The sequence below is a fragment of the Macaca mulatta genome, chromosome 1, assembly GCF_049350105.2.
Source record: "Macaca mulatta isolate MMU2019108-1 chromosome 1, T2T-MMU8v2.0, whole genome shotgun sequence".
Lineage (NCBI taxonomy): Eukaryota > Metazoa > Chordata > Mammalia > Primates > Cercopithecidae > Macaca > Macaca mulatta.
Genome location: NC_133406.1, coordinates 207,209,643 through 207,237,428, shown reverse-complemented (window position 1 = coordinate 207,237,428; position 27,786 = coordinate 207,209,643). Strand labels below are relative to the sequence as shown.

At 48.6% G+C, this 27,786-nt stretch overlaps 1 protein-coding gene across 1 annotated transcript in view; it reads right to left on the bottom strand.

Moving 5' to 3' along the window:
* Window positions 1-27,786, bottom strand: part of CSMD2 (CUB and Sushi multiple domains 2) — a 649,885-nt gene that overhangs the window by 88,767 nt on the left and 533,332 nt on the right. The window contains exons 33-44 of the mRNA XM_015134762.3: window positions 27,077-27,172; window positions 25,654-25,857; window positions 25,121-25,245; window positions 23,970-24,066; window positions 22,767-22,871; window positions 18,844-18,962; window positions 18,251-18,320; window positions 15,860-15,976; window positions 12,452-12,661; window positions 6,363-6,551; window positions 3,159-3,336; window positions 1,683-1,828 (exon numbers count right to left, since the gene is read on the bottom strand). Coding sequence (XP_014990248.3) covers window positions 1,683-1,828; window positions 3,159-3,336; window positions 6,363-6,551; window positions 12,452-12,661; window positions 15,860-15,976; window positions 18,251-18,320; window positions 18,844-18,962; window positions 22,767-22,871; window positions 23,970-24,066; window positions 25,121-25,245; window positions 25,654-25,857; window positions 27,077-27,172 — 1,656 coding nt within the window. The remainder of the gene's footprint in view (window positions 1-1,682; window positions 1,829-3,158; window positions 3,337-6,362; window positions 6,552-12,451; window positions 12,662-15,859; window positions 15,977-18,250; window positions 18,321-18,843; window positions 18,963-22,766; window positions 22,872-23,969; window positions 24,067-25,120; window positions 25,246-25,653; window positions 25,858-27,076; window positions 27,173-27,786) is intronic.

Here is a 27,786-nt window from a genome sequence, read left to right as displayed (position 1 = left end):
AAGAGCACTATGCCCTTAGGCAAGCACTCTCACTGAAAGACCTTACTTAGAAGAACTTGGAAATAAGGATGGCCTGGGGCTGTGCTGAGCCTCCTTTACCTGGTTCTGGTACAGGTGAGGGCTCAGGAATAGGAACAAGAGACCTGGCCTAGCATCAAGGTAACTTCACACCAAGACTGTCAATATCTAAATATAATACAAATAATCATGACAATGATGGCTATTAGAACTATAATTTACTGATCATCTTTTGTACTCTGTGCCTAGAGCTAAGGATTTCCAAGCATTGTTTCATTTAACTCTAAGAAGTTAAGTACTTATATTATTCCTATTTTGTGCATAATAACACTGAGGCTCAGAAAGGTGAAACAACAGACAAGGTTACATAGCTTATATGTGTCAGAGCCAAGGTTTGAACCTGTCTGTGACTCTGAAGTCCATACTCTATCACTCTATAGGAAAGTCACAAGTCAAAATGACAGAGTCTTAAAGCCTGGATCTCATTAGTGGAGCGACAAGTGTGCCCAACAAGAGGGGCATGGGAACTGAGCAGATGGAGGGGGCAGAGTCTCATTCCCACATTGCACTCACCCTGGATGATAGCTCCTGGGAATGGCAGTCACAGCTGCTTAGGCTCTTTACATCCTTATTTCTTTCTGTCAGTTTCTGTCTCTTTCACTGCCTCTTTCACGGTCTTAGTGTGTTTCTGCGAGTGCATGCAGGATGTAGTAACACTGTATAGTCACACCAGAGCAGATACTGTAACAGATACTGCAGGGGCTGGGTTCTGTTTCCAGTTCTATCTACATGGTTTTGGGCAAGTACTTGAGCCTTCCTTTGCCCCATTTCTTCATTTGTAAAATGAGGGTTAGGATATTTGCCTTACTACCTCACAGAATTCTTACAGGTCACAAACTCCAAACCTGTAATTCTACAGGTGAAGAAACTGAGGTCTCAAGTGGGGAAGGGACCTGTGCAAGGTTTCACACAGCTGGCCCCAGGTGGAGCTGGGAATAAAATCCAGCTTTCCTGATTTCTGGTTAAAATATCTGCAGTGATCTGTAAATTGCAAATATGTGCATCATTCCATAGAAGGGCACAAGTCCACAGAGAACATTCTATAAGTCTCTCTAGGCAATTCCACTATAGTAAAAATGAGGAAATATCCAGATCCCTAACTTGGGAATCATAGAAGAAAACAGGCTGCCAATAAAGACATACCTACCCTGAATTGTTCATACTCTTCCTACTCGAAATCACAATGCCTTCATTTGTGCACAAAAACACAGTGCTCCTTGAGAGGTCAGCAGAGGCCCTAGATCCCTTTGGAGAGGGAGATCGTGCTAGAAAATGCTAAGGGACAAGCTGGGGCACAGGTATAGGGACGACTCAGCCAGTGAGTTGATATGAATGAGTGGACTTGGCACCAAGGATTGGGCTTCTGTGCCTCTCTGCCCTGGCAGTGTGGAATAGGAGGAAAACTTGCATTTACAGAACCCTGCGCTGAGAGCTCTCACATAGGCTAATACATTTAATTCTCATAACTCTGAAGACACTGAGGCTCCAAGAGGTTATTCAACTCACTCAAGGTCACTTGATCTGCAAATGGTGGAGCTGGGAGTCAAGCTCAGCCTTGACTTGAAAGCCTGGCCCTTCCCACCAGGCCAGGTTTCCATACTGACCGGAGAAAGCTATGGCGAAGATTCCCCCTGTGGCTGCATCGCGGTGGAACTTGAGCAGGACCTGGTTGGATGAGCTGTGCACTGTTTTCTTGGCCATGCTCCGGGTGAAGACACCGAGCCGTGGTGCTGTTTGCTGTGGCCCATCCCTGTACATAGGAAACAAAGTCCTTGCATGTCACTAGTCACCACAGCTGCCTGTTCCACTTGGTGCCATCGGTGGCCTTAGGACAGACCTGGAGTGGGAAGCTATGATTCTTTTTGTACCAAACTTCCCCACACCATGCCCTAGATACCTCTCCCAACCATTCCCAACTTGGTCTCCCAACATAGTTGATAGAATCGGTGAAGCTCACACTGATTCCTCATTCACCTGATTATTCACCAGCCCAATGGGCTCCTGGGGGAAATTCAGGCTCCATGGAGCAAGGGTGTGGGTCTTACCACAGGTCCTCTCAGTCTGGGGCAGCACTAGGACAGGGCTGAGGAGCTGGTGTAGGAACCTGCTGCTATGCACACCGGCTCCATTTCCTTGTCTTCCAAGCAAAGAGTATACCCACAATGCCTTCTGGGGCAAAGGATTTCTTCCCTGAAACCTTATCTAACCCCTCCTATCTGTTCCTAGCCATTGCTTGGAAATCATGCTGGAACTTAACCCGGGGCAGTCTGGGAATTTTGGAAGAGAATTCCCCTAACCCCTGATGATTCCCAGAATGGCAGTAACCACCAAACGAAGGAATTTTAAAATTATGTGCTCTTCCAAAGATCCAGTGGTTTGGGAAGAAACTGTCCAGGAAACTGCACATATCAAATGCTAATTTGTATTCCCAATTTAAAATTAACTCTTGTTATATATAACTACATAACTCAGAGCTGAGCTGTCCAATTCAGCCACTGCCAGCCACACATGGCTATTTACATTTAAATTATCAAGATTAAATAACAGTTAAAAATCAGATCCTCAGTCATATCCAAATGCTCTGTAGCCAGTGGCTACCATATTGGCCAGCATACACATAGAACATTTCCATCACTGCAGAAAGTTCTGCTGAAAAGTGCTGGCTCAGCACCAGATGACCAATGGGACATCACAAAATTTCACTTCAAATCTCTTCAATTAGTCTGGGTGGCTTAGCCCAGGTACATGTAGAATGTTGGTTTGAACTCCGGAAATACTAAGAAAAGTCTGTGTACTCACACCTATTCCCATTAACACACCTGTTGGTACTTTCCCTGGCCCTGGCAGGGCTGCAGCCTGGGAGCCACTGCCCTCCCATTCCTCTCCCTTCAAGGAGCCATAATGGCCCATTGCAGCTGAGTCCCATTCCACTATGTTTATTTGAAACCCAGGAGGCTGACAGCCTTTAAAACCACTCAGCTCTTGGTTTTTCTAAACCAATAGGTAACTGACTGGCAATCCAGTGTAGAACCCCACTAATGCTCTTATCTAATTGGCTGTTGACACGGCACCCGGCCTACCAGATGGTGATGAAATCTCCAGAGGGCTCTGTCTGCAGCAGGCTGAGGTTGAGGCGGACGCCATGGCCAATGGGCACGGTGATCAGCCAGACACAGTCCTGGGAGCTGGAGTACGGGCTAGGGAACCCCGGGGAGTACACAGTGCCGTTGGAAGAAGTGATGTTCCCGCCACAAGGGACTGCCAAGAAGGGAACACAAACGTAAGTGCAGGGCCTCGGTACCCACCTAAGAATTCAGATGGCTTCATGAGGAACTCCCACCTCCTAAAACTAATCATCCTGTCAGGGAGGTCAGGTGGGATGTGGGAGGGGAGGCCAAGCTGACGATGGCCACACCTGTTTCTACCCACCAGTCCCCACACAGAACACCCTGGCTAGCTCTCAACTGTCACCGCAGGCCCCTCTGTGTGTCTGCCTCAGCCTCCCTCTTTCTCTTTCTTATGAAGAGAACTGCCAAGAAGAAAGGATGCACTGAAGCTGTCCCCTTTCCCTTCCCAGCAATGGGAGGAAGCAGATGTTAGGGTCAGAGCTGCAGTGCTTTTGCTGGGAAGAGCTAAGAAATTGGGAAAATCTTTCTTTCTTTGATCTGCTCTTTCTAGAACGGTACTAGTGGTCTAGACTTTGAGTTGAGGGTTCCTGGGGTGAGGCTAAGGTTGGGTTCAAATCATAGCCGAACCATTTATTGAGCAGATACTCTTAGATAAGTAATTCAGCCTCTCTGAGTCTCCATTTCCTCGCCTGTAAAATGAGACTAAGAATACCTCCCCCATAGGATTGTGGTGGTGATGAGGTGAAACAATGCAGGCAAAATGTTCAGCCCAGGCGCCGGAAGAGGAGGCATTTGCTATGTAGATAAGATCCTCTCTCCTTATCTTCCTGTTCCCCAAAAGCAACACCCAATTTTAGTCTCACTGATTTAGGCCTCAGGCAGGGGGATGAAGAGACTTTGACATCTTCATGGTATTCAGAGTCAGTCACCAGGGAGGAAAACAGACAGGGATGGTGGACAAAAATCCCCAAACACCATGGTCCAGAATAATGAGTGTTGTAGCTGACACGAGGCATCGAGCAGACATCTGGACGGGGCAGACCAGACTGAGAGAGAATCCCAATAGACTCCAAGCAGAGGCCAGGGGTCCTGTGAATGCACATACATCCCGAAGGTGGTGCACAGGTACACGCCATCCCTGCTACATAAGCTGAATATCTCCTGGGTGCCAGGCACTGCCTGGGAGACAGTGGGGAGCAAGGTACTCTAGTTCTGTCCCAGGCACGCACACTACTGGGACACAGCCAAACACACCAGCATCTGTAGCACAGGCTGGACCATGTCATCATTGTGAATGCCACAGGGGTGTTTGGGGAGCCCTGCATCTGGTTTTGTAAGGATTTTTTTTGTTTTTGTTTTTGTTTTTGAGATGGAGTCTCGGTCTGTCGCCCAAGCTGGGGTGCAGTGGCGCGATCTCGGCTCACTGCAAGCTCCGCCTCCCAGGTTCATGCCATTCTTCTGCCTCAGCCTCCCGAGTAGCTGGAACTACAGGCGCCCGCCACCACGCCTGGCTAATTTTTTGTATTTTTAGCAGAGACGGGGTTTCACCGTGTTAGCCAGGATAGTCTTGATCTCCTGACCTCGTGATCCACCCGCCTCAGCCTCCCAAAGTCCTGGGATTACAGGCGTGAGCCACTGCGCCTGGCCTTGGATTCTTGGTATAATTCACATTTATACTCAGATCTAAGGGATGACTAAGGCTAAGTAGGCAAGGTAAGAGAGAGGAATGCTGTATGGGAAAGGAACAACATATGCTAAGACCCAGAGGCAAGAAAACATGGCACACTGGAAAACAAAGTATTTCAGCTTAGCTGGAACATAAAATCTGTAAGAGTGGAGAATATGGGAGGTCAGCAGGGACTACGCCCTAACCTAAGGGTCATGTGTGCTATATTAAGCGGCTTAAAATTTGCCCTAAGGGACATGGGAGAAAGCAAGAGAGTATGGTGTTAGAGAAGCCAAGGGAAGAAGGTTTCTGAGGAAGAAGAGGAGCTTCTGGCTCAAGCCAGCAGACTGAGAAAGCGCTGCTCTTTTCTCTCTCCCGTGATGCCATAAAGAGACAAACAAGGCATGAAAAGGGAAGAAAGCCCACGATGAGGCTTGTTGCACAGCACGTGATGGGCCAACAATTGTGGAATGACCCACTGGTTACGCACAGCAGAGCTCTGAAAATCTGAAAAATGAACTGAGGCTATAATAGTTTTAGAAATCACGGTTTTACATTCCAACACCAGAACGGCTCAGTTTCGCAAACAAGGTACCTCTTTCCATTGAGAGTTAAACTGAGAGTTTGAGTCTGAGAGTGAGCCATCTGTGAAATCCTTCAGCTCTTGTGAAATATAAATGAGAAGTTCCATTTTACTGAGGAAGAACCTGAAGCTCAGAGAGGCAAAGGGGTTTGAATTGGAGCCTGGGGTAATCTGATCCCAGACCTGGGGCACTCTTTCCTGGGTTATTGCCCTTGCTAAGGCTTCCTTTTTCAAGACAAATTCCTGCCTCTCCTCCAGGAAAATGCTGGGCTGCCAGAATGAAGAGGGAAGGCAAATGGAACTGAAGTGTGCAGATGAGGGTGGAGGCAGCACAAGCTCTTGGTCACCTTCCATCCAGGTTCTGGGTAAGGAAGAAGACCCAAGGAAGTGCCACCTCCAGCTCCCTGATAGATCAACTCAGGTCTCTCCAGTCCCGTGTAGAAGGAGAGTATAATGGAGCAGGGAGGGGGAAGATGAAGAGGGGAGCAAGAGAGTTCTTAGAAAGAGGCTTCATCCTCTTTTCCCTTTGGGCAGGTGCCTGGATTAACTCTACCTCTCCAGCCCTCAGCATACATTGGGCTCCCACTCCCTCACGTGGAACCTTCCCTTCCAATGGGGGTCCTCCAGCCTGTCAGGGTGGATCTTCCCCAGGGCTGGGTATGTCTTCCTCTTGGCTGTGGCCTACATCTCCTCCAGGTCCTCCCTAGTGCTGGCCCGGAGCCCTGTCACCAGGACCCTCTCCGTGGAGACGCTGGACCACACCATGTGAAAACAGGATGGACCATGGTTTGCCTGGACCTCCAGCCCTGGAGATCCCATGGAGCAGGCAGGTGGAACAGGGGATTGCTCTGGACCAGTCTCTACGAGCACCTGAGGAAGAACTGCTGGGGATGAGGGAGGGACATACCTTCACACTTGGGCAGGGGGTGGTCCCAGTTCCGGTTGGTGCCATGTTGACATGTGAGGACAGGATGTCCAGTCAATTGATACCCTGGGAGGCACTCAAAGGTCACTGATTGTCCCACGTTGTAGCCAGCTCCCCTCACAATGCCATTGGCAAAGGGCTCTGGGTCTGGGCACTCTTGAAGTTCATAGGCTGGAAAAGATTGGAAGAAAAAGTTGCTTTATTCTCTCCGACCAGAAAATAGGAGTGGCAGAGAGCATAGTGGTAAAGCCTCACGACTTGGACTCAGATGGACCTTTGTCATGTATGAGTCGTTGGCTTTGGGTAAGTAATTTAACTTCTGTACGCTTCAGTTTTCCTGTGTATAGAATGATTATTTTGAGGACTACGTAGGATAACACATGCATAGCTCTTTCCACAGTACTGGCACATGGTGAAAGCTCAGTAAATAGTATCTATTATTAATAATTCCATAGGAAAAGAAGACTCAAGGAAGACATTGCTCAACTGGACCTCTATTCACTGAACACCACTGGGGGCCAGGCGCTGGCCTAACTCCTTTCATGTTGCTTATCTCATTGAACCTTCACAACCAGGATCAAGTTCCCAGACATAGGAAGCGGCGACGGGAGGAGTTGAATTGGTTCTTTCCAACTCCGAGAGATCAAAACCTCTCAGGAAGGAAGAAATCTGGTGGGAGTAAGTCAAATCTGTGGCAAGGTGAGAAGCTTTTCAGAGGGAGTAGCTGGGCTGTGGGACGTGTGACTATCATAAAGCAAGTCCCTTCAAAGAGCAGGGAAGCTGCTTCCATGAGAGTGGGTGGCCTGATTCTATAGGAGATGCCTCCGTGGAAGCAGCTGAGGTCAGTCCATCGGGGAGAGGCCAGTGAGAGATTCCTGAGCAAGGCCTTTGATGAATTGGGTCCACAGGACACAGAACAGCCTTTGTGGCAGTAATTGGGCCCACTCCACTCAGGAAATTGGCAGTGGGAGGGGAAAGAATGTTCCTACAGTGGGAATCCTCAGTGGAAGTAGTTGGGACCGGCTGGATGCTCCTTGGAAATAGATGTGTTTCTTATACGTAATAACAACGTCAATAACGCGGATCTCGAAGCTAACATTTCCTAAGCACTCACGTGATAATGGTGGCTGTGTTTCCATTCAGTACCTCAGAGGGCAGTCTCAGGGGAGGAATTGGGCAGGTTTCCCTGGGAAATCATCGAGGTAATTGGGTGTGCCAAAAACTGCGCAGCCACACGGGTGGGGCGGCTGCTCAGCCCCAGGACAGGCCTGGCCCTGCGGCACCGGGGTTTGGACCATTTGGCAATGAAAGTCTTAGCGAAAGCAGGGAGCCTTTTGCCCAGGGAGGCAACCCAATGGGATGGGTTGGGTCTTTGCAGAAAGGCTCAGGGTAACCATGTGGACCTAGAGATGGGGACGGAATGAAGGGAGTGGCTGTGTGTGAGAAGCCAGGAGCAGCCTTGATGAGAGCAGCTGGGCCTCCCCTACAGGAATCATCTCCAGTGGAAGGATCTAGGCTCTTCAAAAAGACAGAAACGGCCGGGCGCGGTGGCTCACGCCTGTAATCCCAGCACTTTGGGAGGCCGAGGCGGGCGGATCACAAGGTCAGGAGATCAAGACCACGGTGAAACCCCGTCTCTACTAAAAATACAAAAAAAAAAAAAAATTAGCCGGGCGCGGTGGCGGGCACCTGTAGTCCCAGCTACTCAGGAGGCTGAGGCAGGAGAATGGCGTAAACCCAGGAGGCGGAGCTTGCAGTGAGCCGAGATCGCGCCACTGCACTCCAGCCTGGGCGACAGAGCGAGACTCCGTCTCAAAAAAAAAAAAAAAAGACAGAAACTTCAGTGAGAGTACCATGACACTGAGAGAAACCTCAGGGCCTGTTCCCCTGGAAGAAGAGGGCCATATAAGGCAGAAATAAACCCTAAGAGGAGGAAGCATGAACTTCCCCAAAGAAGGACTCCTCACGGGGGCAGGTGGGTTTGTTCTAAAGGGACACAAGTGGTGACAGTGGGAACACACTTCCAAATAGTGCCATAATCAGGTAGACACCATTTCAACCAAAATGACATTATTTTAAGACATTAATAATGATGATGCCTAGCATTTGGGGACAGTTCAGTTGTACGTCTTAGCTATTTCCCCAAGTTCTTTATAAACAGAACCCTCCTGAGAAATTGTCACGGAACACATTAAGCATGTAGGACCAGGAGGCCTGGCTAGGAGTTCTTTATGCTGCCACTAAGAACTTAATGGGAATCTTTACTCGAAGAAGAGAAAAGAAGACCCTAGCATGGGAAGTGCAGAGTGTCAATTGGAGGAATTTTGAGAAAGAGTAAAGAGTTGGACTTCTAAGGAAAGTCGAGGGGCCATAGTTGGACTTCTAAGGAAAGTCGAGGGGCCATAGAGAGCTGGGTCTGTCTGCCAGAAACAGCCTCAGTGAGGATAATGACTCGTTTATGAAGCTGGGTCTTTCCCCAGAGAAAAAACCTGGGGAGAGTGGTCAGAGCTTGCTTACAAGGTGCAGCTCCATATGGCAGAGGAAGGTGTAAACAGAGAGTGTGGGCTTATGGTCAGGGAGAATTATTTGGGCCTATCACAAACGATGAGGTCTCTGTGGGAGTACTTAGGCCTCTGGCCCTAGAGACAACCTAGGCCGAGAGGTTGGGATCACCCCAAATGAGAAGCCTTAATGGGGGTGTAGCCCAAGTCTGAGGGGGGCAGGTACCCCGGCGCCATGTGTGGCTCCACAGGAGTCCTTGGGACTGTGGCAGACAGGTGAACGCTGAGGGAGTAGCTGGGCCTGGGACTGAAGGCGAACATCCAGGCGAGTCCTGAAGGTCACACACTTGTGGGAGGAGGGGGCCCATTACAGGGTGGAAGCCCCGTTGGACGTTGCTGTGCCTCTCACATGTTGGGCCAACTCCTGGTGGAGGAGCTAGGTGTCTGAAGGCAACTCGCTGCCCCCTGGCCTCCCTACACAGGCAAAGTCTTCAGAGGAGGACTGGGCCTCTGGAGGCTGCAAACCTCAGCAGCAGAGACAGGCCCATCCCAGGGAGGGACGCTAGCCCCGAATGTTGGCTTGTCGTCCAGGAAACCTCAGGGGGACAGAGGGGCCCCTTGTGCAGGGTGGCCATTGTGGGAGCATTTCCCAAGGTGCGGGCTGGGGAAGCAGGGGTGAGTGAGCCCAAGGCCAGGGCTCTGTGGGGGTAGTTAGGCCTCTTCTGTTGGGGGAGTCAATGGAGAATCTGAAGTGGCCACATAGGGACAATTTTTACAAGGACAAGTGGGCTCATCACACGTGGAGCACAGTGAGTGGCCGGTCCCATCACAGGGATTCAGTGGCACGACTGTGCCTGTTGTCTAGGGTTAAGGCACAGTGCACGGGGTGGGCCCAAGGCAGCTGTCCCTGGCACAATGGTGGCACCACCATTCCTTATATTTATCAGACGGGGAAGGTCTCAGGGAGAGAGCACTTGGGCCTGGCAGGTGCTCAAGTGCTGAGCTGAAATGTGTCTCCCGAAACTCATATGCTCATGACTTCACTCCTTGTGAATATGACCTTACGGGAAATAGATAGGATCTTTACCAAACTTATGGATATTAAAATGAGGTCACTAGGGTGGGCTCTGATCCAATATGACTGGTATCTTTATAGAAGGTGGGAATTTGGAGACAGAGGCACATGAAGAGCACCAAGTGAAGATGAAGCCAGAGGTCGGGGTGATACTTCTAAGAGCTGAGAATCCAAGATTGTCACGAACTACCAGAAGCCAAGGGAGGGGCCTGGACAGAGTCTCCCTCATGGCCCTCAGAAGGAACCAACTCTGCTGACACCTTGGTCTTGAACATCCAGGCCCAGAGCCACTGGACAGTAAATTTCTGTTGTTTAAGCCACCCAGTTTGTGGTACTTTCTTATAGTAGCCCTAACAAACTAAGACACAGGGAACGCCTTGGGGGAAGGCACTGCATCTGACTCTGAGAGGACATATTTGGGACCAAGTCCCTCCTGTGACATCACAGCCATCCGAAGCATCATGACCTGTTTGACAGGTACACACCTCCCAGATAATAGGCACAGACATCCTCGGGCAAGGCTGGCCTCTGTGATGAGCCTGCACACACCTTCCCTGGGTGTGGCAGCTGTACTAACACCAGTGAAGTGGCTCTGTCTGGGTGTAAGGCCCAGCTTCTCCTGAGGCTCCCTCTAGGTGACAAGCCCAGCCACACTCACCGTTCCGAGACGGACCCCGGAACCCTGAAGTCTCCTGTAGAACAGATTCAGTTGCACCTACCTCGTGGGATGCCCTTTAAGGCTTTCCCTAAATGACAAGCCCAGTCCCCACTCAGTATTCTTCTCTGGCAAGGGAGGAGCTCCATCCACTCCACGTTATTTCCAGAATAAAGAAGTCAAGTCTCAGAAAGCTGCATATAGGATGGTACTCTTTATACAGAAAACATGCTCAAAAAATTTTATAAGATGTTACATAGTTTTCACAGGTACATGTAGCATACATGTATCCAGGCCTGGAAAGGTCACACCTAAACAACAGCTGTTTCTAGAGAATAATCCTGGGTTTGGAGGCTGCAGACAAAGAGAGCTTTGGCCTAACTTGTAAGGTTTTAATTTCTTTCTTGTATTTTTGTTTTTTAAAACAAGATAAATATGTTTGTAAATTGTTTAATTAAAAATTAACTTTAAAAAACAAAATTGCAAAACTATAGTACAATCCAATTTTGGCTAAAAATATAGCTACAGCAATATATATACTGAAAAAAGGGGGGAATATATATTGAATTGTTGAAAGTGTATATCTCTGCATAGGGTAATGATGGGGTGGGATTATGGGAGGATTTTGACTTTCTGTGATGGGTATTAGGGCCTGAATATTTCTGTCCCCTCAAATTCCTATGTTGAAACCTAATCCCCCATGTGAGGGTATTTGGAGGCAGGGCCTTTGGTGGCCTACCCTCATAAATGGGATTAGTTCCTTTATAAAAGAGGCCTGAGAGAGTTCTTTTGCCCCTTCCACCATGTGAGGATGCAGTGAGAAGATACTGTCTATGAACTAGAAAGTGGGTCTTCACCAGACATGGAATCTGTTGGCACTGTGATCTTGGACTTCCCAGCCCTCAGAACTGTGATAAATAAATTTCTGTTGTTTATAAGCCATTTGGCTTATGGCATTTTGTTACAGCAGCCTGAGCTAACACAATGTGCTCACAAAATTATCTACAGTGTTTAAATATTTTTTTCTTTACAAACATGAATTAGTATTGGAAAAAAAATCTAAAAATATTTTTAAAAATTCAGTGGAAGAATCTGAGAAAGGTGTTAGAACAAATGCTTCAGTCAGTCACAATAAGGGAAGCATCCAAGTGGGATGTTGGGCTTACTCAGGACCACCATGTACAGTTGCACAGGTTGGGCACAATCTCCACATCCACAGGTGATGGATGGTCCACAACACAGGAGAACCTGAGTGTAGATGGGGCTCTTTCCAGGGAATGTCCCGGAAGGAGTGAGGCCTGTCACGGGATCCCACCTCAGGGAGGTAGAGCTGTGGTGAGTGTGGTTGGGCCTCACAGGAAAACCTGCTCCTTGTGCAAGGCTTAGAGGTGCCCTTGGGACTGTTACTAGAATCCTCCATCCTGTCATAGGAAGAGCTTTGCTGAGAGTAATTGGGCTTGATGTGCAGGGAAGGACCCTGGGGAAGTAATTCAGTTCATCAAGCCCGAGGGGAAGTGACTGGCTGGACACTTGGGGATACCTGAGAAGGCACAGATGGGACACTTGCCCAGGGATAACTACAGATTGGGAGCCTCAGAGGGTGCTGCTGGGCCTGCCACTCTTGAAAAGGCTGTGGGAGAACTTAAGCTGCCAAATGGGGTTAGATGGCCGTGGGGGCCGGAGTGATCTGCCACCAAAAGGAAGCTTCCCTGGCTGGACCTGCCACTGCAACCCACCCCTTCCGGTGTTCTGTCTTCCCCATGGAAGGCTGAGAAGGTGGGTGGTTGGGGTAAGAGATGGGGATAGACAGAGAAGCAAAGGCGGTGCTCCTTGTCCTTACCCTGATACTCCAGCTTGAATCCTGGCCGGTTCTGGGAGTGGTCGCTGTGGAAATACACGGTGGTCTCGTGGGACGTGGAGAGGAGGGAGCTCGGAAGCTCGTTTCCGCTGAATCTTCCCATCATGCGGCTAGTCTCATAGGGGCCATTCCGGATTTCGATGTAGTCGTGGTTGGGCTCGGTGGAGAAGTTCAGGAACTGGATGTGAGCTCCTGGGAGCAAGACAGAGGCAGACAGTGCCCAAAGCAACACAGTCCTGCCTCAAGTGTGCTGCCTCCTGGAAGCAGCTCCTGCCGGAGCCATGAGTCCCTACTATTGATTTCCCACCCAGCCTAGGCTCTTAGAACAGGCTTTGGGAATTGCCAGTCCAGTCAAGCCTCTTGTCTTTGACAGGGCTGAACTTAAGAGTGTATTATTCATTCAAAAATAAAGGCATCAGTCATTTCAGAGCTCCACTGGAGTTCATTTTATTTTGTTGAAAACAAAGTTCAGGGTCAGCACTTGTTTTAATTTATGATTCATATGTCCAATATCAGCATAAAGATAGTTTTGCTAGAATAAACTTTCCATTTAAAAATAACACCCCCCATATTTAATCAAAAGACATGACCTTCAATACTGCTGTTTTCTAGAGCCCTTATGATAATTCAGAAACATAGGGCTTAGAAGTATACTTTGTCCCCTCTGTTCCATAAAGAAGCCAAACAAAGTTTACACTTTGGGATCTTAGTGAGTTAATAAAGACCTTCTAGCAACCTGACAGGTTAAATAAATCTAATTAAGTTCTTAATGTACATATTAATATACTGTTTCAAGAACAAAGGTGGGAACATTAATGTTTGTTTACTGATAAGATTTTTCAAAATTAGATCACTATGGAAAATGTTATTGAAGAAATATATTTACTGAGCGTAGGAAAAAGCCCATACTGCATTGCTAATTGTAAAAATCAGAGGACAAAATAGTATGCTGTATACGATTCTAATTTTTGTATTATAAAACATGGAAGAATATTAATTCACTTGCTAAGAATATTTGCTGGGCATTTGCTGCACATCAGGGCTGTGCTAGGCATTGTACAGAATGAGCAAGATCAAGCAGGTCCTTGTCTTCATGAGTCTTACATGCTAACGGTGGGGGACTAAGTCATTAGTGATTATCACTGCATGATGAGATTATAGATGGATTTTCATTTTGAAAATTGGCTTATCTGTACTATCTAATGAGCTCTGAATAAGCACATGAGTGTAATTTTTTTTGGTATCTGATCATTTAAAGAACAAAATAAAGACTTGACACTTAATGTTGAAGACCTTTCATCTCCTGCCCTGTTCCATTCCCCTCCTGCCCTCCACAGAAGCAATCACATGAATTTGGAAGATATCCTTCCAGTTCATGGTTTTGAATTCTTAAATATGTATCTGGGTTTATGCGTTTTCAATATTTACATAAATATTATACTGTGCATACTTTTTTTTTTACATAATATTGTGTTTTTCAAGGTCTATCCATGTTAATATACAAAAAGATAGTTCATTCATTTTAACTGCATGTTAATTCCATTTTATGAATTATCCAGCCACACAGTTCACTCCCCAATTCATGAACATGCAGATTGTTCCCAAGTTGCAGATAATTTTGCGATTTTTTTTTTTTTTTTGAGACGGCGTCTTGCTCTGTTGCCCAGGCTGGAGTGCAGTGGCGCCATCTCGGCTCACTACAAGCTCCGCCTCCCGGGTTCATGCCATTCTCCTGCCTCAGCCTCCCGAGTAGCTGGGACTACAGGCGTCTGCCACCAAGCGCAGCTAATTTTTAGTAGAGACGGGGTTTCACCGTGTTAGCCTGTGATGAGCATCTTTGTACACATTATCGAAGGAGCCTCTACTTTTCATTCCACCGCCCAGGCATCGTCCCCTTATACAGGAGCACTGAGGGCTGCATGCTCACCAAAGGGGTTCTTTAAGGATGGCGGAATTTCTGACTTGAGCTCCGCGGAAAGAACTGGACTGTGACCGCCATCTAGTGGAGCAGCATGTAGCTGCAGCAGCTCTTTACAAGCTGAGACCAGGTGCCAAGTTAGGGACCTCGGCAGAATCCAACATTAACTTGAAAGCAAGGGATCCGGGGCCTCTGCGACTGGACCCAGCAGTAGCTTCGTCCCTGAAGCCTGAATTAGCACCCAGAACTTAGAGATGAAAATGGTGGCTGAACATAAGGACTTCCAAGGAAAGCCACCTCATTCACACTTCTGTTTGCCTTTGGATGTTGCCCTCCCCACCTTCTATCATCTTGGTTCTGTCCCAAGACTGGATGCAGAGGTATAGGGTCTCCCAGATCCTCTTAATGTCTCAAAGTCTGGAGTCTCCTAAGGCTGCCGAGGGTGTCATCGCTTCACACCCAGTTTCCTTCAGAAGATGGTACTGAACAGAAAATAACATCTTTCAGAGGGCCACCAAGCTCTCTCCTCCCCTCCAACCGGATTTAGAGAAGGCCAGTTAGACTGCTTTTTCCCAAAAGCCCCTTCTCTAATATCTAATCACACTCCAGGCTGAATAATGAAGGGTAAAATGGGAGATCTTCATTTCTGGGGCTCACAGACTGGCATTTAGGGCTGTGCGGGCATAATCCCCTTGGGACATTTAATTCCTAGAAGCAGTGCAATGGCTGGGGCAAGATGACCCATGTGTACAGGCCATCAGTTCCATGTAAGCACAAAGCCCTCGTCCCTTCAACAGAGACATTTGGGGTTAAATGATATTCCCAGTGCATAATCCGTGGATCACCAGCAATTAAATTTTGTACCCACACTGATGTCCTCCACACCCTGACAACCTCCCATTGCCTGGCATACTCGAACTCCAAAAACAAAACAAAAAACAAAAATAACCCCCCCCCAAAAAAAAAAACAACCTTCCTAATCTCTAGGCCATCTGGAATGTGCATACGAAGAAGAATGCAAACTCGATTTCACATTGATTTGGCTCAATTTAATTAGGATGATAAATCAGACATTGGAGTTAAAAGTACAACTTGGGGTCCAATCTCTGTACGACAGATTTCCTCCCCTTTTTTAAAAAAATCCCTGAGTAATTAATTTTTAATTTTTAATATCAAGTGATACAGTGTTAGGTATAACCCAAGTACTTTCTCATTCCACATTCCTGGATTTTAGTTTATGGCTCAAATAATAATAATGGCAACCCCTAAGATTTTTCTCCCCCTGTATGTTAATCTCTGCCATTCTTAATTGGTCTTCACAATTGCACAAGAGGTCAATAGATGAGAAAACAGAGAGGCAGAGTGCTAAACAGGCTTGGCCCAAGGTTGTGCTAAGAGATTTTGGCGGACAGTGGTTTTAAGCTCAGGGGTCTGGGCATGAAGCCTGTCTCCTCTGGGGGTTGGAGACTTACCAAAGCCCACGGGCAGTGCTATTTTCCAGGAGCAGTCCATGTTACTGGGGTAGTTGCCTGGGAAGCCGGGGCTCAGGATCACCCCCTCCATCTCCTCCACTGTTCCCCCACACTGTGCTGTGACAATGAGATGAGACAGAGGGTCAGGACAACATCAAGGGGTGTACAGCGCCCTGCCAATGTTTGGAAGCTCCCTTCAAGCAGCAGTTTTTAAGCTTTTTCATGAGTCATAAAGCCCCTTGAGAATCCAAAGGAATCTTCTTAAAAGACTATGCCCATGGGCAATATTCAGTATGTACATTCAGGAAGGGAAGTGCATTCTAGGACAGCCTAAAAGTCCACAAGCCCAAGTTATGGACCCTTGACCTTGAACATGCCCTTCACAGGTCAGTTCCCTGGTGAGGATGTGCAAGAAAAGTGAAGTTCTGTGCCAAAAGAAGTCCGATCATTTCTTACCCTATCCCCCAAATCTCCCTCTCCTCACTGCCCAATCCACTCTTCCAAGACTGCAGATAAAGGATAAAAAAGGCCCAGTCCCCATTCTGTGCCTGGCACCATGCCAGGCTCTTCTCAAATATGCATTTCAGGGGGCAGGGTGACCGGCAGGGGAGGCTCACCATGAGCCCATCCTCAGAAAAGTGACTGTGATCAGCGTTTCACAGGAGCCAACCATCAGGCTGTCTGAGTGACCCAAGGGCTTAGGGACATCTGATATGCCAATCAAGGTGAGTTCAGAGTCATCTGAGGATGCAGGGCTGGGGTGCTCCTGCAGTCCGGTTAGTTGACATCAGTTCTTTTCTTTTGCATCTTATTAGGAAAAGGTTGCGTGAACAGAAAGGGGCTAGCCAGTCTTAGAGACCCAGGGAAAGGATCGTAGAACAGGGATTGGCAGGTCCAGGCAAGTGTTTTCTGGGGAGAGGGCAGCTTGGCAAACAGACCCGAAAACAGTGCAGAGTAGGCTCCAGCCTCGACTGCCTGGGTCACCATCCCACCTTCACTTCCGATGGGATCATGGGCAAGTTCAAAACCCTCCAGAACTTAGTTTCCCACAACTGTAAAATGGAACTAGTGACAGCACCTATTTAACAGGGTTGTTACGAGGCCACATCAGAAAGGACTGCCTTTTACTTGGGACAAGGCTGGCATATGTTGTAAACCCCCAAAGAACAGCAGCTGCTGTTAAATGGATGGTTTCCATGGCAAGGTCTTTGTAGTCTCTAATGGGGGAAAGTGCCTTGGGCTGACCATTCACATTTCTGGCCTGCTCCACAGATGCCCATGACCTACGCCGTGGTGAAACCACAGAGGAGAAATGCTGTCGTGCTTGAGTGTCACTCCCTTACCTCCCTGCACTTCCTACCCCAAGGTCAGCCTTGAAGGGCACCTCACAGTCGACTGGGCACCAGAGAACCTTAGGTTTCCGTTCCTGACTCTGCCACTTCCTTTTTAATCCTAAAAGACTGAGATTTCTTGTTTGCAAATTGAGGGTAATGGTACCTCCCCTGAAGGGCTGATATGAGGAAATATGAAGCTCCATGCCTAGCATATAATAGATATTAAATAAACGTGCCTTTCTTCCTTGCCTAGCTGGACCAGAAGCTTCTGAAGGGGAGATGCTGTCTTTTCTTATGTCTACTGATCTGCTCATCACTGCTGTAGCACAGGGTAAGGGACGAAGCCAAGTCCTTGTTTCACACGTAACCCTCAGCATTTCTTTTTCTTTTTTCTTATTTTTTTTTTGAGATGGAGTTTTGCTTTGTCACCCAGGCTGGAGTACAGTGGTACAATCTTGGCTCACTGCAAGCTCCACCTCCCGGGTTCAAGTGATTCTCCTGCCTCAGCCCCCTGAGTAGCTAAGATTACAAGTGTGTGCTACCACATCTGCCTAATTTTTGTATTTTTAGTAGAGATGGGGTTTCACCATGTTGGCCAGGCTGGTCTCGAACCCCTGACCTCAAGTGATCCATCCGACTTGGCCTCCCAAAGTGCTGGGATTACAGGCGTGAGCCACTGCACCTGGCCACCCTCAGCATTTCTTTATTAGATTTGTCTGTCTGTCCCACAAGAAGTTATGGGGGAAGCCCAAAGTGCCTAGAAATTTCATCTGGGATCTGATTGATTAACTGGAGCCAGAACGGTCATCATCATGTTTTCAAATGGGCAGACCTCCTGTAACTTTTCATTTGGTGGGGCAGAGGATTCCAAAAGTCATGACTGTGTTAAACGGGAGTTACAGATTATAAAAACATCAGTTTAAAACGACTGACTTGGAACAAATCCAGAATATCAGACTTTCTTCTGATTTGAACTTGAACTCAATGATACACTACTGAGCTAAGATCCCTGAGAGAAAATGGGTTGGAATGAATTGTAAAGTCTGGGCTCTCTTACCAATACAGAGTGGAGGAGGGTAGTTCCATCGCCGCACGGTTCCGGGCATGCAGGAGATGTGGGCGTGGCCCTGGAGGAATCAGGAACAGGGATGGGCTAGCTGTCCCCGTGGGCACAATTGTATGTACAACCAGGGGCTGTACAGGGGTCTGGTTCAGGGGCCTCATGTTAAGGAACAAGATACACAAAGACACACAGATCCACTGTGGGATGGGAGTAAGGCAGAGGGAGAGAGAATTTGGGGAAGGACAATTATTAACAACCATTACTAAAGAATTCTCATTATTAGAGGTTTCCTTGTGAGATTCCTTTAATTACTAAATTCCCTGATGGCCTTCAAAGGGAAATTAAATTTCCCTAAAGCCGAATGAAACCCAACTTTGCAGGAACACATTGGAGGTTGGCTTGTGCCAAATTGTTAAAGTCAGCAGAGTTTATCTTTCGCATGAACAGCTCCAGGAGAGGATAATGGTACCCAGGGGACCTGGGGGCTGCTCCCTGTTCTTTGGTGACTGTAGCTCTGCTGGTACAAGGCTGGCCAACCACATCTCAGGGGACACCTGTTTCCTGCTCTAGGGTGTCAGGGGAGGTACCTGGAGGGCATATCCCGGCTCACACTGGAAAGACACTACATCATTCACCAAGTAGCGCTCGCCAGTCTTCACCCCATTACTGGGCACAGCAGGTTCCGGACAACTGCTCAGGCCCACCGCTAGACAAGACAGAGACAGAAGGAAAGGAGAATGGACTAGCCCAGCAGGTCAGCACGGCGGTAGGCTGGGGTGATGCTGGCGGCAGGGAGAAGGGGTGCCTCTAATTTGTGCTTTCTCTCATCTTGTAGGCTAGTTCTTCCCAACTGTCTTCACCTTGCAGCACACAGAGAAAAACAGAATATTTACATGGCATGGAGGCTCAACAGACCAAAGCTCCTTGGGGAAGGTGGGTGTGATCCCAGGGGATGCTGGCTGTCCTGTCCACCCACTGAGCTCTTAGAGAGGGGGCTTAGCTAGGGAGACTTCTCTGCATGCTGTCTTCCCACATCCCTCCTGCTTCCTACTCTTAACTCCCCTCTGTCTTCCTTATCCTAAGAAGACAGATCCTGTGGACTAAGACAGAGCGGGGGGGAGGGAGAGAGAGAGAGAGAGGAGAGAGAGAGAGAGAGAGAGAGAAAAGAAAGTCAAGAAGGAAGGAGAGCAGGGAGGGACGTATCAGCGATGCTCAGGGGCTCAGTTAGAGTCAGTTAGAGTCAGACTAAACCCAGTCGGACCCCAGGTCTGCCAAGTGGAGGCCAAGACCTGAGGCCACATGAGCTCATGTCTGACCCTGTCCCCTGCTCTCCCTGCCTCCCCTCCTAATATGGTCCTCATCCTGCTTTGAATCCCTCCCTGGCTGCCTCTCACACAGCAAATGGGAGTGTAGCATTTCCAGACAGGGGGCTTCCTGCCTCTTCTGTGCTTTGCAGGAGTCCATGTACAGGTGCAGGCACTTCAGATGCACTAAAAAGTTTCTGTGCCTTGCTGGACTGGACTTGGAGGGCACTTCTCCAAGGGCAAGGGCTAGAAGACTCATAAGGAGGCGGAGAGGTAGCTGTAAACTCTAAAGTGGTCTTCTTCATCAAGGCGGCAGAAAGGGGTGGATGGCGAACTATGTACCCGGGTGGCATGGCCCGGAGAGTGTGGGAGATGGCAGCCTCGGCCCTTCTGGAGGCTCCCTTGGGGGATACAGGCTCCCTGAGGAGTCCACCTGTATCCAGTGCCCACAGGCAGCTAGGGGCTCATGGAAAAGAAACAGGGAAGGATCAATCAGCCTAGACCACCAGCCACCAACCCATCTTCCCAGGCAGCAGCAGATGAGTCCTCATGCCACATTCAGAGATGAGACTCTGATAACTACATGTGCTTTTTTTCCTTCTGAGGGAAACTCACATATAACAAAATGCACAAATTGTGCATGAACGTGGTAATAATCAAGTAAACATCATAATCTTGAGTGTACCTGTGCTGAGTTTTGACAAATGCCTGTACCTTTGTAACCCAAACACCTGTCAAAACCACAGAACGTTGCTATCACTCTGGAAATTCCTTCACACTCTTCGCAGGCAATTCCTGTCCCACATGTGTTTTTAAGATGTGAGTGTGATATTTGGAAATGAAAGCTCTCTGAGCCTTGTCCAAAACTCTCAGCAGCTGAGACAAAAGACCCCAAGGACAAGCATTAAAAAAATCATCAAACTGAGTTTCAAGTGATTCATTTGTCATCTTGTCTATTTCTCCCCCTTCCTCTCCATACTCCAAGTAGAACAAAACTCACTATTTAGTGCAGTGGTTGCAACTAAGTAGACTGACTTATTGGAAAGACCTACTTACTGTCCAGTGATGGACAGAAAAGTGAATGAGAACAAAAAAGCGTGGTAGGAAGAAAAATGGAATGGGAGAAAGGTGAGGCTGAAGAGAGAAATGGAGGGAGATAGAGAAAAGTCCATTCTAACTTATCTTACGCTACACAGATTGATTTTATTTAAGCCATGCTTACAGCAAAGGAAAATTTTTTTTATCATATGTAATGTATTACTTTTGAAAGCATATTGCTCCATTTCCATTTAAATTAAATAAACATTAATTATGAATCATAGCAGTGGATGTGACTTTTCAGTACCCTTCGAAACCATTTGCCTCTACAATAGCAGTTAATTCTCTATCGTCTGTGAGCTCTTTGTAGATTATCCTACAAAATAAAGTATAACTACAGGGCCCTGGCTCCTAGGAATTCCAGTCTCCAAATACAGTGGGAAGCTCTGTTTCTCCCTCCTAGCTCTTCCCATCATGAGGGGACAACATATGAAATGTCAGCTACTGAGAAAACTGCCACTCCCCTTGGACAAATAAAATTGAGAAGAGGTGGATTTTTTCCTGGGAATGAGGCAGTAGAATGGTAAAGTGATTTAGGAAGAAAATGTGTCTTTGGAAGAAGAAAGAACAGAGAGGATTCTAGGGAACATTTAAGAACTCAAAATATTGGATAGAGAAACAAAACTGGAGAGAACAGAGAAGAAGGGGTAAAAGGAAAAAATGTGATTTAGTCAAGAAACCCAGGATATTTCACTGCACCAGGGGAGTGAAGCCTTACACATCTGCTGGGAGGAGTCTCAGAGGTCCCTGTCCTACCCTCTGCCCTGCAGGGTCTGCTTCTAGCTGTCCTGAGCTGGGTCTTTTTTATTTTTTCCAGGTGCATGCTTCAGTTCTTTCAGGTGATGAGCATCCTGGGATCTATGTAATTCTTTCCGAAGCAGGTGGATGAAGTTCATTTGTTTCACAGACCCAGGTAGGCATGTGTGTAACATATAGTTCTGACCCAATCAGGCTTCTAGCACCAAGTGGGCCTTCTTTCTGCTCAGGCCCATGCTGTCACAGATGGTCAAGCCAACCATGCCTTCTTACATTTTTCTCTTCCTGTTGCAAACCTAACAACTCAGGCATCCGCTTCTGCAAGGCCTAGCTTTAGCTCCTTTCCTTTGTACTTTCTTAGCATCTCAGGTTTCACTAAAATGACTGTGTCCATGTCCATCTCTCCCTCTAGATTTTGTGCTTTTGAAGGCAGGGGCCTTGTCTTATTCACCTTTGTTCTGTGGAGACCTAACACAGGGCGTGGCACATTGCAGGTGCTCAATGTTTCTTCACGACATTTGCCTCTTCACCTGCCCACAACCATTCTCTCCCTTGAACCACTTCTCTACCATCTAGAGTCATCCAAGAGAGCACCTGTAATGCTGTCATGCACCTCTCCGTATCTACCTCTCTCTAGTGGACTTTGACTGACCCATCTTAATTGTTCCCAATCCGAGCACAGTGCCTGGCATGTTGTAAATGCTCAATAAGTATACGCTGAATAAAAGTGCAAAAAATGCTGCTGCCTACCTATTCTTCCCTGTACCCAGTGGAGAAAGGGGGTGGGGCAGGCAGTCCCAGTATGCAAGCAGTTTCCCTAGAAACCTCTTTCTTTGATCCCCAGAAGGCACATCCACAAATCTTTTTCTGTGAAGAGTATTTAGTAGTGACCACTGAGGGATGCCAGAAGTCAGGATATAAGGGTTTGAGCCTGCAGTGAGAAATCTGGTAGAAGATGAGTGAGGTATCCAATGAGAGGAGGAACTTCAAAAATAATCGCATCACAGAACTAGGGGTTAGAGAGGCCAGGTTTTAGAACTGGGGGAGGAAGGCACAATATTCTTACATCCCAATTATATACTGGGACCTTGGCCAATGCAAGTCCCCTTTCCATACCTGGTGTGGATACTGAGCAGGCATACAGGTTTTCGAGTAACAGACACTTGGACGAGAACTCAGCCTTGAGGAGGTTTCAGACCTTCTCCAGGCTTTAGCATCCTCACCTAGGCTTGTGGGAAGGCTTACGTGAGATGGACAACATGCAGCTCCAATATAACCCTTGCTCAGAAGGGGCTCAGTAACTGCTAGGTCCCACCCTGAACCCTGTACCAGCCAAGACCCCGGATTCTTACTTTTGTATTCCAAGTGGAAGCCAGCTGCAGATACGCTGATATCTGAGTAGAAATGAAGGTAGAGCTGGTTGGAGGTGCTGTTCAAAAGGGCAGGCACAGTTGTTCCTAGGGCAAGGATACCAGGGGTCATTTAAGTTTGGCTCCTCCAGGCCCTTGCATTCCTTCCCATTCTTCTGGATTTTGCTACCTGCTGACATTCTGCTCCCAAGGCCCCCAGATGTCCCCAGTTATGAAACTCACTAAATGACAAATTAGCACTCCTCGGAGGGCTAGGTGTCCAATGGCTGAGGGAGGGGAAACTCTAATCTGCTTGCTGTAAAATGAGCAGCGGCAGGGCCATGTGTCCACAGGAGGGTGAGGTATGAGTTCGGTCTCCTCTTAGCCATCTTCAGGATAGCTCTGACACGTATTATTCTCTGGGCAGTCCTGCAGGGTGGACAGTTTATCTGGAGCATGTGACTCCTCTTTATCTCCTGGCCATCTAGAGTTCTGGGCCTAAAAGATTCAGATAATTGCCCTGGCCACTGGGCACAGCTATACACCACACTCAGTCAGAATTCCATCACTAGAATGGCAAAATGGTGTTGCCACTTTGGAAAACAGTTAGGAAGTTCCTCCAAAAGTTAAACATAGAGTTCCCCCATGACCCAGCAATTCCACTCCTAGGTGTATACTCAAGAGAAGTGACAACATGTGTTCACACCAAGACTTGTGCATGAGCATTATTCATAACAGCACACAAGTGGAAACAAGCCATTGACTGATGAACGGACACACAAAATATGCTCTGTCCTTACAATGACGTGCTGAACCATACTGTGACTTGGTGAACTTTGGAGACATCATGTTAAGTGAAAGAAGCCAAACACAGAAGGCTTCCATTTATATGAAATGCCCAGAATAGGCAAATGCATAGAGATAGAAAGTAGATTGCTGGTAACTAGAGGTTAGGTGTGGGCTGGGGAGGGGAGTGCAAATGGGTACCTGGTTTTTTTTGGGGTGGTCAAAATGCTCTGGGACTAGATAGTAGTGATGGTTGTAGGACCTTTTGAATCTACTGAAAACCACTGCTGTGTCCACTTGAAAATGGTGAATTTCATGGAATATAAATTATATCTCAATAATAATAATGATAATAGCAATGTTCATGATGATGAGTTCTAGCACCACCCTCCAAACTGAAGTCCCTGGAAACCAGCTTACCTGAGAAACTCCCCAGCATGGTTACAGTGTTATCTGCACCATCAAATACTTCCAGGGAGTCCCAGTTCTGCTCTGTGACAAAACTGATGACTTGGATCTGGGAAGGGAGAGGATTGAATTGTTGGTTAGGCAGCCTACGTCCCTCCCTCCTTCTCTGCTTTCCCTTTCTGCCCTTCCCATAGTTAATTCAAATTTGTTGAGCATCTACTCTGGGCCTAACACTATGCTAGTCTCTTCCAATAAAAGTAAGATGCAGCCCCAACTCCAAGGAGCTCGTTGTCCAGTGGGGAAGACAGATGTGGAAAAAAATGATTAGAAGACAGTGGGATATTTTGCAAAGTAGAAAATGGGGAAAAGAAATTCCAGGAAGTGGGAAGACAGTCTCACTGACTGTCTCCTCATCTCTGGAACATTCCTCGGGTTTCTCCACTTTCCTGCCTTGATTGCATCAGATGTCCTGCAGCAATGAGCCCATAACCCACTCCTGCCCAGATCTGTCTGCTGGAGTCCCAGTTTGCTGCCTCTCCTTTGGCCTTGCAGGCTCCTGACCCTCTTCCATGCCTTGGCACCAATGCTGGGGACTCCCTTTGCCTGGCTCTTACCCCTGGGTACCAGTTATGCCCCCAGTTCAGCTTCTACAGCTCAGGCTGTGCGAGGTTCCCTAGGTGTGTGCCTGGCAGTTCTCTGTGCTTCAGCTGTGCTGGGTGCTTTGCTCTTTCTTCTCATCAGCACTGCCTCCCTTCTAACCCTCAAAATCTTAAGAAAATCTTTAGCCATTTGAGAAACAACTTCTATGAATCCTTCCCACACTTCAGATTCCAGCTCCAGGCCCATTCCTTCTTTTAGCCTCCCCTCCTGGCCAGGGCCAAGTGATGTCCACCTCTCCTCCTTCCTGGATTACCCAACTCCCACTGCATGCCCCTGAAGCTCTTGGGGTCTGGAACCTACTGTGTTTTCTGCTTGGGGGCCACATCTCCACATTTGGACTGAGTCTCCTTAGCCACAGGGCCAGGTGCAGGGCTGATATGTCTCTTCCTGGCTTACCCTGACTCAGGCCTTGGCACCAGCCAGCATGTGCGGTCGGCCACCTGTGAGCAGTTACCTGTGAGCAGACGGCCACCTGCCCGACCGAGGCGCCTCCTTGCCCCTACCTGGATGCCAGCGCCTTCGGGGACCACGATCTTCCACACACAGTTGAGGCTGTTGAGGTATGGCTCTGGGAAGCCGGGGGACAGGATGGTGCCCCTGCGCTCCGTGAGGTTGCCTCCACACGGCACTGGGAGGAGAGGCCGTCGGGTCAGAGGCTTTGTGGCCTCCCGTGGGAGCCTCCCCAAGCAGACTCCTCCCTCAGGGCCCCCAGCCTCTGTTTGTCCTCCTCCCCATGGGATCGTCTCCCTAATGTCCCCAGTCCTGCCTTCTCCATGGCCTCTCCCCATGCAACTCTCTTTGGGGCCCTGGGCTCCGCTCCTCTCTCCACGTGTGCCCCCTTCCCAGTACCCGGGCTGTCTTCCACACAGCCCACAGCGCCGGGGACTGGAGCTGACTGGAACACCCCACCTCAGCTATGCGGTGGGAAGCGGCCGCTGTGTGCCGTGGGCCATCGCTGGGGCTGACTGCCTCCCCTAGAGGGTAAGGACTACGTACCGCCCCCCGCACCCCCAACGCCCGGGTCCTGGTTACTCACCCACACACGTGGGTGCTGAGACATTCCACTGGGCCAAGGCCCCAGGCACAGGGAGGCACTCGATCTCTGGCGACCCCTGCAGGGCATAGCCGGAGTTGCATTCGAAGCGGACGATGGCCCCCACCGAGAAGTCACTGCCCAGCCTCTTGCCATAGCGGGGTTCCGGCACAGAGCTGCACTGCGTGGCGCTGGTTCGGGGAACCGCTGCGGGGGACAAGGGCACTGAGGGGAGGACTCACCCCCCAGAAACTGGCCCAGGGACAGACATACAACGGGTCTGGAACAAAGACCGTCTGGATGAAACCCTGAGAGGCTCTGGAAGCTCTCCCGTAGGGAAGGACTCGAGGGCTAACTAGAAAGATGCCTGTTACACTGAAGCATAGTTGGACACACAGTGCTACAGCACAGCTCCTGGAAAGCACGGGAGGTAGAGCCGTGGACCTCCCACAGACCTTAGGCCCAGTTTTGTTCTTTGCCTTCCCAATGACGCCCCTCACTCAACAGGGTCCCACTTTCCCTAGCAAAGAGAATGGGCCTTCCTCCTCCACCTTCTCAGGGCCTTCACCCTGCCTCTGTCCTGTTTTCCCCATGTGCCTTAAGATCCTGCCTGGGGCCCTGCCCTCCATGACCCCCGTCCTCTCTCCCTCCTGCCGCCCACAATGGCTGATGGGCCCGGGATGGCCTCCCCTGTGGCAGGATCACCCCTGCAGAGAAACACAGCTCATCCTGGGCAGAGTCGAATGAACAGGACCATGCTTAGAACCTGGGCCCTACAGAAGTGGATGTTCTCCTGGGCAAGTGGAGGTTGGGGCCTGGGGGTGAAAGCCAGGGCGCTCCAAACTGCCCTTCTGGGCCGGTAAGGAAGGGGACTAACACCGACTGGCTAGCTGGTACCAGCTACTTCCCGAAGCCTCTTTGCATCCTATCAGTGAGGCATTGCGATTGCCCTCTTCTCACAGGTGAGCAAACAGGCTCTGAGGCCTGGCGTAGCTGGAGCCCAGCTCCAAGGTGGGGAGGTGGGATTCAAATCCATGTCCACGGCACTTCAAAGCCTGTGTTTTCCCTGCACCTTTACTGTGCCTGGCAGACAAAGCCAAGCTCCAGGGGAGTCTAGGTAAGACACCTGAGCTGGTCTCTTCAGTGCCATCTGGACCATGCCAGACAATGGGTGGGGTGGGGAAGGGGAAAAAATTAGCTTCCCTTGTCTGCTTTCCTTCCTCATTTAACACAGAACTTGTCTAAGAAATGTCTGCTGAGTAAGTGAATGTATAAAATTCAACTGAATTTCAAGGAATTGCCCTACAAACTAGTAACTGCCCCCAAACACCCTGAGACTAGAGGTCAAAGATCCCTGTTCCTTCGATCACGAGTCCCTTAAGAACCGAGATCACCTTCCTACCTCCGGCGTCCATGTCCTCCATACCTTGGTAGACAAAGTGGAAGCCTCTGGCTGGTGCGAGGCCTTTGGCACTGAACTTAATGAGAACTTGATTGGAGGTGGCCAAGGGCAATGATTCTCCTGCCGAGATAAGGGGCAAGGAGGAGAGAACAGTGAGTCCAGCAGGTGGGTCCAGAAGATAAAATCCAGGCCAGGAAGGATTTTATGCAGCAATTCCTAGCAATTCCTTCCAGTACCCCATGCAGCAATTCCTTCCACATTCCAGGCCTTCCTGAAATGAAATCTGACATTTTTTACTGCACTTTACAATTTAAAGTTTCTAGAAAGCTTTTCATCCACAGTCTTAACTTGACCTGTGGTCATGGTGAGGTTGGCATGACAGAGTTGAGTACCCTCATTTAATAAAGAAAGAAAGAGAGGCCCAGAAAGATTAAATGACCTGTGCCGGAAAGCAGAAGGCTGCTAAGGATGTGTGGAGCGAGAGGGATGGAGAGAGTGGCTGTTACTAAGCCGACTGACTGGTGGTTTACTTGGAAAACTGACATCAATCTGCATTTTTAAAAATAGTATTGGCTTCTGGGAAGGAGGATGATGTGATCATCTGGGAGCAACTGGTCTTTCCCAGACACTCTCCCACCACCCTGTCGGTAACCAGAGCGATGGTGTCATTTATTGCTCATACTAGAAAACTTCTAAGAGTCAAAGAAAGCGCTATCAATAGTTATGGTGGGACT